Source organism: Cinclus cinclus, chromosome 8 (assembly GCF_963662255.1).
Source record: "Cinclus cinclus chromosome 8, bCinCin1.1, whole genome shotgun sequence".
Lineage (NCBI taxonomy): Eukaryota > Metazoa > Chordata > Aves > Passeriformes > Cinclidae > Cinclus > Cinclus cinclus.
In genome coordinates this window covers 23,475,012-23,493,240 of record NC_085053.1, presented here as the reverse complement: position 1 = coordinate 23,493,240, position 18,229 = coordinate 23,475,012, and the positions used below count along the sequence as shown (strand labels likewise).

At 45.4% G+C, this 18,229-nt stretch overlaps 1 protein-coding gene across 1 annotated transcript in view; it reads left to right on the top strand.

The window, feature by feature from the left end:
- Nucleotides 1-17,905, top strand: part of AGBL4 (AGBL carboxypeptidase 4) — an 848,931-nt gene extending 831,026 nt beyond the window's left edge. The window contains exon 12 of the mRNA XM_062497943.1: nucleotides 17,805-17,905. Coding sequence (XP_062353927.1) covers nucleotides 17,805-17,905 — 101 coding nt within the window. The remainder of the gene's footprint in view (nucleotides 1-17,804) is intronic.
- The last annotated feature ends 324 nt before the right edge of the window (nucleotides 17,906-18,229 follow it).

Here is an 18,229-nt window from a genome sequence, read left to right as displayed (position 1 = left end):
TTGGAAAGAAGGTGAGGAGCAGTGAGTAACTTAAGCCTTAAAAGTGAAACAGAAAAACATGCAGGTACCCCTAGTTACTGGCTGGGCAGCCTGTGTGACCTTTGCTTTTAGCAGTGCTACAGGAAATGTCCCTTTGCAAAGCCCCAGAGGGTCTCCTGCAAAGCTTTCTATCACCTGGACCCTGTGAGAGCTGATCTGTCTCCACGCAAGATCCTCATCACTCATCGAGCTTTTAATTCCTTGGAGAGGCAGGAGAGACAATATTCAGCAGCTGGTTATTTCTTCCTTTCCCTCAGTCCCTCACACTGAGTGTCAGTTAAAAAAAAATTGCAGAGAACTGGCCATTAGCAAGGAAAACAGTTTAGGGAAGAGACGAAATAAAAATGCAATCAATTATCTCTCACCGTGCCCAGGTGTGTGGGTGCAGTCAATTTTCAAAGTCATCGAGAATTTTAGATGAGAAAAGGGAAGCTGTTCATGGCAAATTGCAAGTGTTGGGGGAAGGGGAGGGGGGGGGGGGTGAGAAGGAGAGAGAAAGCAGAGAGGGGAGTGAAGGAGAGATTAATTTCCCTCTTGAGTGAGAAGTGTGTTTGAGACAGACAGATGGGCTGTAAATACTCCGAACCAAGGACAGGAGCTGAGACAAGGGAAAGGCTGGTGATTGAAGTGTGACTGTGATGGAAGTAGTATATTTCCCAGCCAAGGTGACTGGTTTTGCTCTGAAAGGGGGAGATTTCTGAGACGTGGCTGCTGCACTTCACATCAACCTGGACCGGGACAGCATATTTAGACTTGATAAGTGATATCCAGGTCCCGGTGGGGTTTTCCTTACGGGTCAGCTTCAACTGCCTGCCTTGTAAGGGAAGTCTAAAGGGGGAGAAGGGAGGGGAAAGAAGAAAGAAAATAGGGAAGGGGGAGGGGAAGGGAGGAAGGAAGAAAGGGAGGAAGGAAGAAAGAGAAGACAGTCTTCTTTCCTCGTTAAAATTATTGAGCTGTCTACAAGTGGTGAGCGAGGGGAGCATGTGACCGGCAGTTAATCACATTGCTGTGAAATGTGACTGCTGCTGATAATAGGATCTTTCCTTCACTAGAATTTCTGTTTCAGAAGTAGTGATTTTCACAAAGAAAAGAGGTTGAGCGAGATATCATTTCAGATCTAGCAGAGCCCGTGTACATTTCCTTTAGGGAGAAAAACCTCCTTTTTCCTTTTCTGCTCAGCATCCCTGTTTGTATTACTGCTGTCATCATCAAATTTTCATTTTCACAGCCCAAACTCATGGAGGACAAATGTAGCCCAGGTCCAGTTTGCCTGCTAGCAGATTAGTTCACATTTAGTTAACCAACCTTGCTCCAATCAATTAATCCCTAGAACCCTTAATTTATTGATGCCTCTGTCTATGCTAGCCATCGAAAAGATGAACATCTTGTTTCAAAATGAACTGGTTCTCCCTTTCTTCCAAGATACAGGAATTATAAGAGGATGGTGGTAAATAAGCATTTAGAAATCCCTTCTGTAAAATCAAAGGCAACAGCGGCCCAGAGGAGAATAAAGGGGATTTTAGCATCCATGAAAAACGCTGCAATAAAGGAATCTGGCTCTTGGGACAGGAATAGCAGGGCTCTGGAGCCACTGTAGGCTTGGCTGAGTTGGCTTCTTCCATCATAAATTCATCTAATGTTCATTCATCAGGTTACTGCAAGAGACACAGGGAGATGAAAGGGTGGTGGAACTAGACACGTTTGCACATTCAGAATTTGCTTGCCAGGATCTCTTCGGTCCCTTTTTAGGAGCCTGAGTTAATTTCACCCTTGTTCTCTGGGTTTTTGACTGAATTTACTGGTTGATCCAACATGAAACTTCTACAAAGCACGCTGGAATAAGCAGAAGTCTCTCTGTTGGATTCCCTGTAGATCACATGTTGCTAAAGCAGATGCTTTAGTCAGAACTAATTAAGAGTTTATCTGGTTTCATAAAAGAGACAATATTGTAGCATTGAAATCATTGAAGTGCTGGGGTTGTTTCCACTGGAAAGGTCTTAGTTTTTATTTTCTCTCCATATTTTAAATTGCAGTTGATACTAACATATGCTCCTTTTTGGAAACACATGGTTTGGAAAACAAAAAAACACTTATAGTCATTTTGATATTAAAATTAAAATAAATTTAAAAACCCCCAGAATGGCAGTCAGCTCAAGTGTTTCTTCTGAGCAGCCTAGCATACTCTGACAAATGATCTGCAAACAGACCCGTATTTTCTCAGCTACATCAGCTTAAAATTACTTTGCCAAGCAATTCTTGGGTGTCTGCTCAGTTGCTGGCTGTTCTCCATAGGAGCCATGCTTTGACAGAGGATCTGCTTCCAGTGGGCTTTCCTCTCCCTTGGTGTGTTTCCTTGGGGCTGCATTTGCTGAACCTGAGTCAGGCATCACTCCATGGTTGTGAGAGCTCAGCCAGCACTGCACTTCTTTCCTGGGAACTGTGAGGAAGGCAGTGTACAGCAAGTACAAATGTACCTAGGGCAAAGGGATTTTATCCTAGAAAATCTTTGTGGAAATATTTTTATGCTAGTCCCTTGTCTTCTCACCAGACAATTGTCTACACTTTCTCCTCTCGTGCAAGCATCAGCTTGATCAAGGACAGGCATGTTCTTATGGACCAAGTGAGGACATGGCACCTTTTCCTGATTATGCATTTCCTCGATGGGGCTGCAAACATCACATCCCCTTTTGCACTTTGTTTTTAATCTATGTCAGATGGAGGAGCCCAGCAGCCTTTGAAAGGTTTCTGCTATTGGCAAGTATTGTCTAATTTGTTGTGGTGACCAGCTATTTGCACCTTGTAACTTCTAGATTAATTTTTGCCTTGGGAACACCAGTTTAAAGGATGTACTGCAGCTAACATTGATTCCTGGCTCAGGTCTTGAAGTTGTGCCTGTGTGGTTTTCCCTGAGGTCTTGATAGGCTTTCCAGGCAACAGGGAAGGGGAATTGTTTCTGAAAGGGCTGAGCCATGCTTGTCCCATACTGAGCCCAAGGAATTTGGAGCAGTCTAACTTACCTGTTCAGCTCATGGACAGCTCCTTGCTGCACGAGCAACACTGCTCCTCATACAGGGAGAAGGGGCTCATCCCTTGGTGTAAATGTTATCACTCTTCCTCTGGACACTGCCTGGTGACAAAGACAGGCTGTTGGAGTAGGTCAGCCTTGGTATTTCTTGTGAAAGGATCTTTTATTCCTGCTCTCTGTGGATTTTATTTTTTTTTTTTTAGACAGACTAGAAACTCCCTGTCCTTTTTGTGCTTTCTCTACTCTTTGTGTGCTAGAATAGCTGAGGTATATTTCTCTTTTAGCTGCTTCAGTCCCTGCAAAGCCATATACAGACCAAGCACTGATTTCCTCCACCATCTTACTAAATGAATGGTTGGTTATTCAACAAGAACAGTCCCAGAAATACCAACTCCCCCAGCCACTGCCAGGCCCTTGTAGGGTGATCCAGCTGTCTGTCTTCAGGTTTCCAGCATGCTCAAGGTAGACCTGGGAGTCCTATTTGAATGCAGTTCAAGACATATTGTTCTGCTTCATTTCCAGCCTCACCAGTTCCTTCCCAGCCTGTCATCCCTTGTCCCCTATTCCTGGTCCCTACAGCCCTTCACCCCACTTGCAGATGCTCCTTGCTGCCCTTGTTTGCTTTAAGAAGTTCCTCCCTGTTCCCTACCAGCTTGTTTTCACAGGCAGTGTATTTATTGCTGGCTAGCACACGCCAGCACTTGGACATACATTCAATTATCTTTGAACAATTTCCATTTACTCTGGTTTTGCTCTTTTCTCTTTCAGTTTCACTGAACACTGCCTGTATTTTCTCAGAGCTTTTCCAACTGCAACAGACTGTTTGTGTTCTCCCTGGGTTTTTTCTTCCTTTCCTTTCCTTTCCTTTCCTTTCCTTTCCTTTCCTTTCCTTTCCTTTCCTTTCCTTTCCTTTCCTTTCCTTTCCTTTCCTTTCCTTTCCTTTCCTTTCCTTTCCTTTCCTTTCCTTTCCTTTCCTTTCCTTTCCTTTCCTTTCCTTTCCTTTCCTTTCCTTTCCTTTCCTTTCCTTTCCTTTCCTTTCCTTTCCTTTCCTTTCCTTTCCTTTCCTTTCCTTTCCTTTCCTTTCCTTTCCTTTCCTTTCCTTTCCTTTCCTTTCCTTTCCTTTCCTTTCCTTTCCTTTCCTTTCCTTTCCTTTCCTTTCCTTTCCTTTCCTTTCCTTTCCTTTCCTTTCCTTTCCGTTAAGCTCCCTCACTAAACTCTGGTGACCATTCCTCCACTGCTGTCCTTTCTGAACGTTTGCACTGAAAATGATCCAAGTTTAACCTCAGTGTATTAAATTCTCCCTTCACCTAGAAGGAAATAAATGGTACAGGCAGATTGGGGTTTTGCCTACTCTCCCACACCAAAATGTATTTATTTTTGATGTACAGCAATCTCCCCCTTTCTTGTGGTTTTACTCCTACCTGTTTTTCCATTAAAACTTTTATGCCAATGGAATGCACTATGGGGATGATAAGGGTCATTTCTGTTTGCTGCCAGGTGAAGGTGTCCTCAGATATGGAATCTTCCCTGAGAGCCTGCCTACAACTCAGACTTGCTGCTTTCCACTGCTTGTTCTCCCTTCCCTCTTGCTGGTAAAACATGACTGTATTTGGAGCAACTCTTTCATAAAATCCCTTCTATTTTTGGAACAGAGATATTTGGATTTGCTATCCACAAAGAGATGGGATATTGCTAGAAAGGAAAGGTTTTGATTGTCCATCTCTGGAATCATCCATACTGGATTACTCCTTTGAAGAAATGACTCAGTCAAAATCTTTGGGAGCAGGCAAGTATCTGCAGCACAGAGGGACTCAAGCTGTTTTTAAAGAAGCTGGTTTAGGCAAAGGAGAAACAGCATGAAGGGAGCTGTGCAGGGACACGTGGGGCTGGAGTTTGAGTGCTTCTCATGGTAGTTCAAGTGTCCCTGTAACACACCATGGGTACTTCTGTGACTGCAGCCCAGATGCCAGCTTGTCACACAGCAAAGGGCTCCTCACCTCCAGTGGGGGCTCTCTGCACTGGCATCCTTTGATTTAGGAAAATTCTGATCATCTGGATGAGAACCTGTGGAGACACCATGAAATTTAGGAAAGAAGGTGGCAGAGGGTGATCTACCACCGTGAGAACAGGAGCCACTTTTCTGAGCTGTCTACTGCATAACTCCATTAGCAAAAGGGAAGGGTGGGAGCTATCACAAAGGTACCTTCTTTAAATGCTTTTCTTCCACCCACCCACCAAGTTTATGAGCACAGCCACAAGATAGAGACCTTTAGCCTTTCTCCTGTGAGTACCTGGGTATTGCTTACTTAGTGGGCACGGAGCTAATTGAAGGGTAGTTAATGCCATCAAGCATTGGGATGTATTTATATTTTTAACTACATGTAAGTGATTATCAACATTATAAATAATTACAGTCTGCCTCCCAGCCCCTCTGCCCCATTCCAACCTGCTAATTGCAGTGCTTAGATCTCAATGAGCTCATTATGTTTTGTCGATATTCAGGTCTTTGGCTGGCTCACTTCGGAGGGACCGGGGGACGCAAATGGGAGCTAAAGATTGGAAATGCCAAGCTCCCAGGGATTTGAGTTAGTGATCATCACTGCTTCATCTCTATGCACAATTTATTCAGCACTCCACCTTCCCTAATAAATTATAGATCCCTCAAAGGGAAGCTTTGCCAAGAGATGGGCAATTGCCTTGCTCGCGGGGGAGCCCATTCTGTGAGGTATTGAGCATCTCTGACATCTGGTCTTCGCAGGATTGGATCCCTCCTGCCCTTCCCCTCCAGCCGTCTCTTCCACCCCTTTTGGGAAGCATTAACCTTTTCACTGTGATGTATGCGAAAGGGCGACAGTCAGCAGTGGCAGCTCCTAATGGATTCTGTTTGTCTGGTTGTTTGTTTGTCTGAACTGCCTGCAATGCTGTCCAGACCTCTTGGAAAAGCAAGCCCAGAGTGTAACCAATGTTTTAATTAGCAGCAAAAGGCAGAGAGGCTTTTAAAGAACAGTGTTTGAATTCAGAAGTTAAGAGCAGATGAATGTGGGACAGGGGACTTGAGATTCCATCCAGCTGAAAACAGTGGTGCCCTTAAAGAGGAGCTGAATTTTCAGTCTCAGGGCAGAGCTGTGATTGTTGAGCTGGTTAGAGTGGTCTTTTGGGGCTTGTGGGCTACAAAGCAGTGATTTTGTGCCCCTTATTCTTCTTCCTGGAAATTCAAAAGGAGCAGAGGATTGTCATAATTGCCTTACTAAGGACTAAGAAAAAGCCTGGTGGAAAGTGCTCCTGTACAGCTAGATCTGAGCCGAAGAAACACTGAGTTATAGGGCAACCCTTGGCTGACCCCTCCATTCTCAAAAAGGTTCAACTCTTCTTTCCCCTAGCCTCATAGCTGTTTTCCTTAATTCTGTCTTAAGATGGAGATGCTACTGCTGCTCCAGGACATATTTTTCTAGTGCTTCACTAGTTTTATCACTGGAAGCTTCCCCCTAAGTCTACTCTTAATCTGTTTTACTGTAAATTAAGGCCATCGCTTCTTGTCCCATCACCATCAGATCCTGAAAAGTTTATCCTGTTCTACAGCAGCCTTTACTTATTTGCACATTCTCCATCACTATTCTGTGGCCCAAAGTCCAGAAATATTTTCAGCTTTTCTTCCTTGGACTTTCTGTACTCCAAATCAGCCTTTTCTTAAGCCTGTGAAGTATCCAGATAATGAAGCTGAAATTAAACCAACTTCAGGAGCTTTGTGACCCTACAGCAGGCAAGCACTGCTTCCCACAAGAGCCTGGGCTGCAGCTGGGAGATCTTCCATGCAGCTTTGCAGTGACCAGAGGTGCTGCTCACTGAGGAGACAGTCCAGCCCTCTGCATTAGTGCCACAGCTGCAGCAAACATCCTTTGGCATCTGCGGGTGGATATTCCCCAGTGGTTCCACGTGAACACCAGAGCCAGGAGTGGCTCTGAGAGGGAAGAGCTCTCTCCAGGTCTCACAGAGGTTGGTGCTGCTGTGTCACCTGAGCTAAGTGAGACTCCTCCAGGATGATACTGGAACTTATGAATAGAGGCAAACAGTGCTCCTGGAATTATTTCTTGTTAGTAATATGGAAATAGAGATAGGCAACACAAGAAGAGAGTGAGACTGTGCCAGTAGCAAAATAGGATAGGTTTAATAGAAGAGTCACATAAAATACTTTAACCAGAGGCTGCTGATTGAATTATAGTCACAAGCATGTTGTTATGAAGCCCCTTTTCACCAAGGATGCCAGTGGCTATAAAGCTACTGGCCTAGCAGTCCATGCTCAATTCCCTCACAATAACTTCCTTTTAAAATTCAAGGGCCACTCCTACACTGACTGTAGAGAAAGACACTGCCAGCTGTTCCAGGAAATCTGGTTGTTGTGACAATGACAGGAGATGGTGGATCTGAAGTTTGGCAATGGCTTATTCCCATGAGAGAAACATGGGGAAGAGACAGGCAGTGAAGAAGGGGAGAGCTGCAGACCTTTCCAGCATCTTTCTCTGGACACAGCCCTGCTGCTGCCAGCAGCCCTTCCCCAGGGAACATGATGTAGGAAAACAACCCAGCTTGAGTGAGTAGCTGCTTTAGCAAGGGCTTTGTGACAGCAGTCAGAGGAGTGTTATTTGTGGCAGGGACTATATATAACTCTATCTGTGTGTATGTAGATTAAATATATATATACATATATATGTGTAAGCATAGTGCCTTATCGCTGCATTCCAGCTTGGATGTAAAACACAAAGGAAAAATCAAAGGGTTTAGAAAAAGCTAAATTTATCTGGCAATGGGAATTATATTAGCAAAGAGGCAATTAATTTAGAAGTGGTGGAGATTATAGTAATATTTTACTTCTTCCCTACAAAGACAAAAATATCATTAGTTTCTCTACCAACCAGTAATAGCTGTAATCTTCTTCTTAACTTCCAGCACCACCTCTCTGGAGGGACCACCTATCAGGGGTGTCCAACTGATGTGGGGAGAGCTCCTGTGCATCCCTGCTTTGGGGAACAAGCCCCCTTAGTGCAGATGACCTCAGTGTGGGATGGGCCCTTCACTCTGAGGGAGCAGTGAAGGCAGAAATGAGGTGTCGGCATTGATACCCTGATGTCCCTTCCTTCCAACATTACTTCATGTAGCTCTGGTTGTCCTCTCACCCTTTAGTGCCACTCACCCCAAGAGCCCTTCAGCACTGACCCATCCCTTGCTCTGCAGCCTCTGCCCCAGCCCAGCCTGGTCCTTGCAGAGGGGGCAGGAGCCCTGGCTCTGCTTTGGCCAGGCATAATTCCCATTGCACAGCCAATCCCTGCATCTGCTCTGTGCTCTGGCAGCCCTGGAAACACTCCCCTCCCAGCAGAGCTCTGGGCTGCCTGCAGCCTGCCCAACAGTGCCTTATTCTGAATCAATACTTGCTGATACTGGAGATAACTCAGGGAGAGAAATACATTAACGTAGACAAAGAAACAGAGATAATGGTGTTTTTTTCTTCCCCCCCCCCCCTTCTTTTCTTCTTCCTTCCATTCTCCCACAGAAAAAAATTTTAGTTTCTTCTCCCCACCATCCTCATCTCTATGATCTGCACTTAGCAGAGCTCCAGACTCTTGAAGTATTTCACAGTTTTCAATAAGGCATTAAATCTTTTTTAAAAATTGCTTGTTTTAATTGAAAAAAATTTCAGTCAATCAATTCACCCCTTCTCTACCCTCTTGCCTTCCTCCCCTCCCCCAAAAAGACCCATTTGCAGTAAATAATCTGTAGCCAGACTTTCTGCTCTAAAGAAATAAATAATTCTGAATTTGCTGAATCCCGCCTGATCTCCCAGCTTTAAATCACTGCACTTTGTACTGAGCTCAGCTGAAATGCTGAACACAGTGAAGCATGACTATTACTTGGAGATTGCAAGTGTTTTTAAAGGCACAGCCTCTGAGGCCATGTTCCTTATTCCTTGCAAGACAGATTGAGAGAGGAGCTAAGCCAATTCCTGAGGATAAGTGGTCCCTTCCCTGCATTTGGCCCACTACAAATGCAGATGGTGCCTTGTCTTGACTTGACAAAGACTGACTGAAAGCAGGATAAATGCAATGTGTCTCTGAGCATGTTCTTAAGAGCCATCTTGACTTAGACCATCTAACAGCCACTGGACTGAGTCCTTTTTCAGCTGGGTGACCTCAGGTAGGTTTCAGGAGGTCATCTACCTCTGCTCAGACAATGGAGAGCAGATGCCCGTGCCCCCAAGTGCCAATAGTTCCACTTGGACACAGCAGAACCTGTGGTGTCCCAGCCAGGGAAGGAAGGTCCCCTAAAATCCCAGTGAATCCTGCAATCACTGCCAGCATTCTTCAATTCTCTTTACTCAAAAACTTTAAACCCAGCTACACGCAGGCTTCTGTCACAAGGGAACACTTGTGTTTCTTAGATCATCGTGTTTCTTAGATCATCCTGTTTCTTACTTCCTCATATTTCTTAGTCAATCTCATTTCTTAATTTCTTCTTTTTAGGATTGCTCTTGTCAAAGCTATTTGACTATGCCCTGTCTGACAATGGAAACTGCAGCTGAAGAGGGAAAATGCAGCACACAACAGATTACTGATGCCTGGTTGTGATTTATACAAGTCATGAGCTTCCAGCAATTTAGAGATGAGAAATGGTTTATCCACACTTTGGTGTGTCGAAACACTCATTCTACCATTTATCTTGAAACTGATTTTGTTTGGGTGGTAGTAAATGTTATGCCCAAATCCGTGGGTGGAATGCCTAATGGGAACTTCCAGGCCTGGAACAACAGGGATCATCCTGCTTCTGAGCCAAGATGTGAGGGACTAAGAAGATCCCCAAAGAGTTCAGTTTATGATTTTCCAGGGGGTTTATGATTTTTCCAGGGGGTATTTTGGGGGGTTTAATTACAATTGGAAAATAATGTACTGTTCTTGCTTTTCCAACCAAGCTGGAAACAACTGTTAAGGCTTTGTTTTTCATGCTATTTTTCCCCTGTGCATTTGAGAACATTCATCAGCAATAGAAAAAGGTTGTGAATGCTGGATTTTCACTTGGAAATTTCTTCCCCTGTCCTCATCCCTTCTCAGTACATCAGAGAGAATCAGCTCTGTAATTTTCATTGACTGTGTAAAGAGCTGAGGTCAGCTAATCCACAAGGGCTCCTTCCCAGAGCTGGCAAGTAACCAGAATTAAACAATAGCGAAGATCAGAAACGTTAAAATCACAAAAGAGACTCATCCTATGTTTTCCTGCTACTCATATTAAAGATCCATCAGACATTAATGTGAGACCAGTAAATTCAGGCCCAAATTAATTTTGGGACAGTTTGATAGCTGTTATAATCAGGTTTTAAATGCATAATTTTAACAGTATACCAATTTACAAGGATATGCTGATGCAATATTTTAATTAATTAAAATGTAGATGCTGAAATTCATTTTTATAGGGTTTTTTCCTTCTTCAACTCTGAGCTTGGCTCTGACCTCTGTCCCTCAGAAAACCTCATCATGAGTCAGCAATGCCAAGATATTTAATAAACCATTTTCTCCCGTCATTTCATAGTTTAGGCCATATTACCATTTACAGGAGGGCCCATTTCCATCTTCCCCTGGTGTAGAAGGACCGAAAGATGGACAAATATCACTTGCATGGAGCAATGTGAAGATGGCATGAGGAAAATGGAGCAGCAGTCAGATGTCTCCCCGTAAAGCCATGCTCATAGCTCTGGGAAAGGCATGAGGATTCAGAGGTAAAATGGACTGTGGCCCCGTGGCGTTCCCAGAGTTACTTTGGTGGTGTCTGAGACAACTTAGCCCTCACTGTTCCTATGCTTGCTCGGGGCACCCTGAATTTCCTGTGCCTGTCTGTGTGTCGAATCTTGCACTGAGTCAGGTACTCCCTTCTCATGGGCACAGGCGTGGCAGCCACTCTGCTGCTCAGTGCCAGGGGCAGGTTTCCATCAGCAGCAGAATGTGTCCAGTTGGGCACCTCCTTCACAGGTGCCCAGTCTTATGAGTTGCAGAGCTGGGACACACTTGTGCTCCCCCCACAGCCTGCTCCCCTCCAGCCTCTGCTGCCACTCAATGCAGCACCCCAGCAGGACCAGAAGCCCTTGGCTCTGTCCAGCCACTGGCTCCTGTGCAGCACCTCCACCTTCTTGTCTGTTCCCTGTGTCCAGGTGCGAGGTGGGATCTGCCTGTTTCAGTTCAGTTCATGAGGACAAAAGCAATGGCTGATATTGAAATGAGTTCATGGGAAACACAGCGTGGTCCGTGAGCACAGTCCCTCCGGCAGAGATAAAACAGTGCTCTCCAAGATACCTGTTCTTCAATCTCCTCTTTCAGAGCAGGAGAGAAAATTACAGGCCTCTGATTACTCAGGGAGAAGAGCGCAGAGCTCCCATCTTTGTAATTTCTTCCACCACAATCAAGCACTTCAGGAAAAGGGACTGAAAGCCTGAAATAGTCGGTCTGGGCTCTTTCCGCCTGGTTCCTTCCCTGATAACACACAAGAGGAATAAAAATGAAGGCTCGTCATTGCTGTTACCTTTTGCTTCCAAAAGTGTCTGTCCCATCTAGGATCAGGAGCTGAGGGCTGTTGGGAATGAAAGTGCTCTCCTTGAGTAAGTCCCTTTGCTATTTCCAGCTTGGCAGTCTAGATTTTAAGGATGGATAGTCTGGCTGCATTTCTCAAGTTTGACCTGCCTGTGAGAGGGTGTCCCCAGTAATTCCCACACTGAACCTGGTTCTTACACTGAAACTATGGAAAACCCAATCTCCTCCCCACACTATCATTTTAGAAGCTTCCTCCTTTGATAAAGATCTTGAAATATGTAACTAGGCATGCTGCGCATTGGGAACATTTTTTTTCCCTGGTGTGAGTTCCAGGGAAGGATGCATCATCAGCACCCAGACTTGCTCTATGCTAAATGCTGGTGAAAAGCCTTGGAATAGCCCCTCTCCCAACCCTCCTTCACCACCAAGTCTCTGTTTTGCCCCAGTGAGGCTTTGCTTGGAGTGGGCCCCCCATGAGATGAGACTGGGCAGCATCTGTTTATTGGAGAGCAGCGTCAGCACTGTGAAACAAAATAAGTAAGTAACTGGCGAAAACAGCTCTGCTAAAATAGGGGACTAGCTCTGATCAGTCTTGGCATGATATAACATGGTGGTTTAAAGCCCTGTAATGCCATTTTCCATTAGACCTCTTGTTTGAGTCAGGAAGGGGTTTGATCCATTGATGGAAGCTGTTATAAACAGACGAGAAAACCTCATCCATATTTCTCTTGAGATTGTGTGAAGCTGACAGTATGCTCGCTGACCACAGTCATCTGGGACTCTCCCAAACAAAATAACCCTCTTTTCATAAATAACAGGATCGTTGTTGTGGTGGACTGAGATTTGCTGTAAAATTCAGTTGTGTCAAACAAAGAGCTTTTTCAGGTTTTTAATTTGAGCTATTAAAAAGATTAATCTTTCTCTTTGTTCTTATTTTCCTTACCCTCTTTCTCCCTTTCCATCTTTTTTTTTTTTCTTTTTCCCCCCTCTCTGTCTATCTTTAGGATAACTTAAAGCTGTTTGTCTGAAACAAAAGATTTGTGTGGGTCTGGTCAGTGGTGCCTCTGGACTGAATAGTCACATTTCAAATCCTACTTAGGACTAATCTTGGATGAATTCCATAAGCTAATAACCCAGTGCAGTGTTTCAAATTGATGGAGGTGCTGTCCTCTAGATGAGACATAAAACCAGAGATCCAATCTGCTTGGCAGAGACCCCACAGGACTTATCAAAGATGAGTGGGGGCTGCTAACTGTTTTGCCCTTGTCAAATCCTTACCACCATCACAGTTTCTCTTCCTGTTCCAAAGCAATGACACTGGATCTTATGAAAATGAGATGGTGAATTTGAAGGAGCCATCCTTTTTTCTAATTATTTAAAGCAGTTTGCAGTGTCTGGCAGAAGGAGGGAAGAGAGATAATCCACTCACTTGAAAGTGGAATGACCCTGAATTTCAAAAAGCAAAACAAAAGCGAGCGAATGGTGCCACCATGCTCTGCAGCAGTGACATTATTAAAGGATCAGTGAGCTATTAAAGCAGCAACATTTAGTACCTCCCCTAACGACTTGTACTGCTAACTGGTTTCCAAATTGAGATTTTTATTGCCTCCACACACAGACAGAACAAGGCTCTGTCTGCGCTTCCAGAGGCTGGAGCTTAAGCAGACTGTGCACAATAGGCTCAATGAATCGTGTCAGCTGAAAACTAGTAATGGCTTGTGAGAGTCCGCACTCCTCTGTCCTCCTTTCTTACCAGGGCTGGAAGCTTTGGGCTGTGGGACATGGTGGGATCATAAACATGCGGGATTTTGCAGACAGCCCAGCACTATTCTTGAACCTCTTAACATCTGTGAAATTTGGCAGAGTTGTGCATAAACAGACTGTCCTGAAATCTCCCCAAATCTGCTGATTCCATTCACAGAGTGACTGCTGTGGGAAGGGCATTTGCAGGAGGAACACGGGTTTCCCCTTCCAGGTAGAAATATGGAGCATGGAGGAATGAGTCCATGGAAGAGAGATGGGAAGGAGCTGCAGACTCTAGTGAAGGTGAAAATACACCCAGCTGTTTCCATCATGACTCTCCCAAATACATTCTGACTGTCTTGTATGAGCTGAGCTCCCATGATGGGAATAGCTGGAAATGGCCTTCTGTCAAGTGCAGTTCAGGCTAGGAAGGGAGTTCCTGTGGGCACACAGCTCGTGTGATTGCAGAAGGGAAGCTGGTTAAAAACCAACCAACCGACCAAACCACCTGCCAGAAGTGGGTTTGGGTTGCAGTAGCTGTTATTTATGTGCTCTGGATACACTGTAAGCCAAAGTGGAGTTTGAGCCTTCCGTGCACCGGAGATAAATGCAAATGTTATTGCTTTAATTTGTTTTCCTCTACTGGTTCTGCACACATGTGCTGCTGGTGCTTGCTGAGGGAGTCATGCCAGCTCTTGCCCAGGCTGGACGGTCACAGGGAGAGATCAGTGCTGCTGCTCCTGGTTTTATGTATCAGGTGCCTGATTTCCATGACAGAAACCACTCATCCCTTGCAGAAGTGACAGGCAGAGCAGAGGGGGCAGGATGGCTGGAGAGACTAATATTAGAATATGCACATTTTTTATCTCATGCTGGTTGGAATGTCTTTTCATCATTGCTGACTGCAAGTTATTCCCATTTTGTTACTTTTTGGTGGATGCATGTGGCACTGCATTTCCAGTTTCTTCATACTTTCCATCTATCTGTGCATCCATGCTCTGCAAAATGCCCTTTCCTTTCTTGGCAATTTTAGCAAACATGTCTCAATGTGTGTTGAAAAATATGTTCAGAACTGCAGGAAGACAGGGTGAAGTGGCCTTTTTATGTTTCCTTATCCAAACTTCATGTAGCACCAGTTACACGTCTGCTGTGGGTTTAACCTGTTCTTAAAGACCACTGGTCTGGAGATTTCCCAATGTGCCATGACAGGTTATTCCAGTGGTTAGCTGTCCTTAGCTTCAGAAAGCTGTTCCTAAGACCTGAGCTCAGCAGTGGAACCGGATTCCTGAAGGTCAGGGTTAAGGCAGAGTTGGAAGGCAGGAGCTGGTGGAGCCACTTTCCTGGCTGCACCCTCTGCCATCCCAGGGCTTCCTCCCCCAGGACAGCAGGTCAGGCGCTTCCCTCCGTGCAAACAAAAGCCAGGCAGAGAGACAAAGAAAAGGGCAGCAGGGCCACTTCTGGCAGAGGAGCTTTCTGAGATTGCCACTGACAGAATGTCCTAGAGACTTTACTGAGTCCAATTACCACTTTATGTCTTTAAAGTGACAAGTAAATGAAAGAAACTACAAGATCAAGCCATGTTAGTCTTCTCAATCCCTTAAGTGTCTGACAGCCCTCTCCCCTTCTTCCTCGCTTCCTCAGACTACTCTGAACTCTTAACCTTCACCACTGCTTTGAGTCCACATCCACAGCAACCAAGCTACCCACAGCCATCTCCAAATTCCAGAAACAATCACAAAACACTTTCATAGCAACACTGCCCTCCCTCTCCAGCTTTCTGAGCCTTTCCACATGCAGGGCTGGTATTGCCCAGCAGTGCTGGTAGGCTGCAAGGGGAGCTCGCTGAACAGTGTCACAGCTGGAGAACAGCCGGTGCTGATCCACACAGCAGTGCTGATCCTCACAGCCAGTGCTGATCCACACAGCAGTGCTGATCCTCACAGCCAGTGCTGATCCACACAGCAGTGCTGATCCTCACAGCAGTGCTGATCCACACAGCCGGTACTGATCCACACAGCAGTGCTGATCCTCACAGCAGTGCTGATCCACACAGCTGGTACTGATCCACACAGCTGGTACTGATCCTCACAGCAGTGCTGATCCTCACAGCCAGTGCTGATCCACACAGCTGGTATTGATCCACACAGCAGTGCTGATCCACACAGCTGGTACTGATCCACACAGCTGGTACTGATCCTCACAGCAGTGCTGATCCACATAGCCAGTGCTGATCCACATAGCCAGTGCTGATCCACACAGCTGGTATTGATCCACACAGCCAGTGCTGATCGTCACAGCCAGTGCTGATCCACACAGCTGGTATTGATCCACACAGCAGTGCTGATCCACACAGCCTGTGCTGATCCACACAGCTGGTATTGATCCACACAGCTGGTATTGATCCACACAGCCAGTGCTGATCTACACAGCTGGTACTGACCCACACAGCTGGTACTGATCCACACAGCCGGTGCTGATCTACACAGCTGGTACTGATCCACACAGCTGGTATTGATCCACACAGCCGGTGCTGATCCACACAGCTGGTGCTGATCCACACAGCCAGTGCTGATCTACACAGCTGGTACTGACCCACACAGCTGGTACTGACCCACACAGCTGGTATTGATCCACACAGCCGGTGCTGATCCACACAGCCAGTGCTGATCCACACAGCTGGTACTGACCCACACAGCTGGTACTGACCCACACAGCTGCTTCTCTCTGTCCATGCAGACAACAACCAGGACCACCAGCTGTTCCAGCTCTGCCCTGCTGCTGGCCAGGAGAACAGAGGTGCCAGCAGCACATCCTGTATTAGGATCACAATAAGCATGTCAGGATAGACCCTCAGGAGAAACAGATCCATAGAACCATCCATGGCACAGCAATGGGATCTGGAAAAGCAGGACAAGATCGTTGGAGAGAAAAGCAGTGTCAGGAGTCATCCTCAGCCACTAGACCTGACTGCAGCACTAGCAGAGCTGGTGACTGGATTTTTGCAGAAGTAAGGACTGTCACATCAGCTTGACCTTCCTTATAAATAAATAAATAAATAAACTATAAAGAGATCTCACAGTGATGTGGGAACCTGATGTCTCATGCTCACTTGTTTTGATATGTCTAATGTAAGTGGGCGGGTAATAAAAGCTTCATTTGGAAGCCAGTGTCTACAATGGTACTGCTGGAAGCCCCTGGGATGCTGGACTTCTGGAATTTTCCTCTAATGGAAACATCAGCAGATAACTATTGATAAAGCAAAACATGTACACATGCACACAAAACAGCCTAGCAATGTTTCATCTTCCTGGACTGCTTGGTGTTGGATGCAAAGGTCTCTTCAGACTCGCCAGGTTCTGAACCCACCTCAGCTGCTGCAGCAGCCCTGCTGAAATGCTCCTCACCACAGCCCTCTGGGTGTGCCCTGGAGCACCATGTGGTTACTGCAGCCTGGGTAGGCATCCGTTCACAATAGGCAAATAAAGGAGCCTTCAGCCCCCAAAACACAGCTGTGGACAATGGAGTCCACTGGATATCTCCCAGCTGGATATCACCCTGCACATGATGAGGAGATGATGCTCTGTAACAGGCAGACTTAATGCTGACTTTTCACATGAGCAGCAGATTCACCCCATGGACATGTTGTCTGGAATATTGTTTTCCAGTGCAATCCACAGGTTATTCAACTTCTTTGTAAGCAGCTGAGCTGTCGGGAAGGTCTGGTTCCTGTGCCCCTGAGGTCTCCATGGCAGCTTTGATGTGCAGCACCTGTCTAATGCTGGGTTTAGGGGTCAGCTGAAGCAGAAATCATGGCTAGTGAGAAGACACACCAGAGTTACAGCTGAACTCATTAAGATAACCTGCTGTCCTTCCAGGTTGGTGCTAAAATCACCATTTCAGGTCCTGAATACAACACAGGGAAAGAACAGTGAATTCTCCCACGACACTCTGGGGGTCAGAGCTAAAGGTGTGGAGAGCTACAGCATTAATCCCAACCTTCAGCACACTGGTCCATGGCAAGTTCACACCATGGTATGGCTGACCTTGTATCCTGGATACAGAAATACTGCCTGTATCCAAGCGCTTTAAGGTAATTATTTTCCCTGGATGTGGAAATTGGAGAGCCCCTTTTGTCTAGTGTACTGTTTCATGAGAACCACAGGGATCTGCAGCCAGGCATGTGGGGAAAGGGAGATTGTTTCCTCCTGTCCGTGTTTTTATGCAGCATCTGCCTGTGAAAACAAGTAGCAAACAAGATGACCCCCACCTTATCTGCCTGTGTCAGTCATTTTTGCCTGAAGCCTGAGTTCTGTGGGATGGTTGATGTAAAACTTGCTCTTGCATTAAATAGCAATAACTTACCTTTAGATTCTGCTCTTTATTAATATTATTATTAATGATTTTTAAAATGCTCCTTAATTAAAAACTCACAGATATGAAGCTTGGAAGAAATGTGGCCAGGACATTCTTGGATTACTACAGGCTGAACTCCTTGGTGGAGGGACCACTAGCACCTACTCCTAAAACTCGGTAGGTCAGAAAGCAATTTCTTTTGCTTTAGCTAGGCTGCTTTTTTAATACTTTTCATGACTAAACTTTAGTGCTACTGCATTACGACTTTATAATAAATGCTAGTCTAACTGTGCTTATTTTATTGAAATTCCATTTGGAAATAAAGCATTTATGATCAGGAAAGATACCTGGTTTATGTCTGAAAAAATATTCAGAGGATTTTGGAGATATCGATATCTTTCCTGAATTCTGTCTGCTGTACACCAATCTCACACCAGTATCTTTAATGGACTTACCCTTCATTTATCTCCTGAGAGCGAATCAAACCCACTTTTATTTTGCAAAG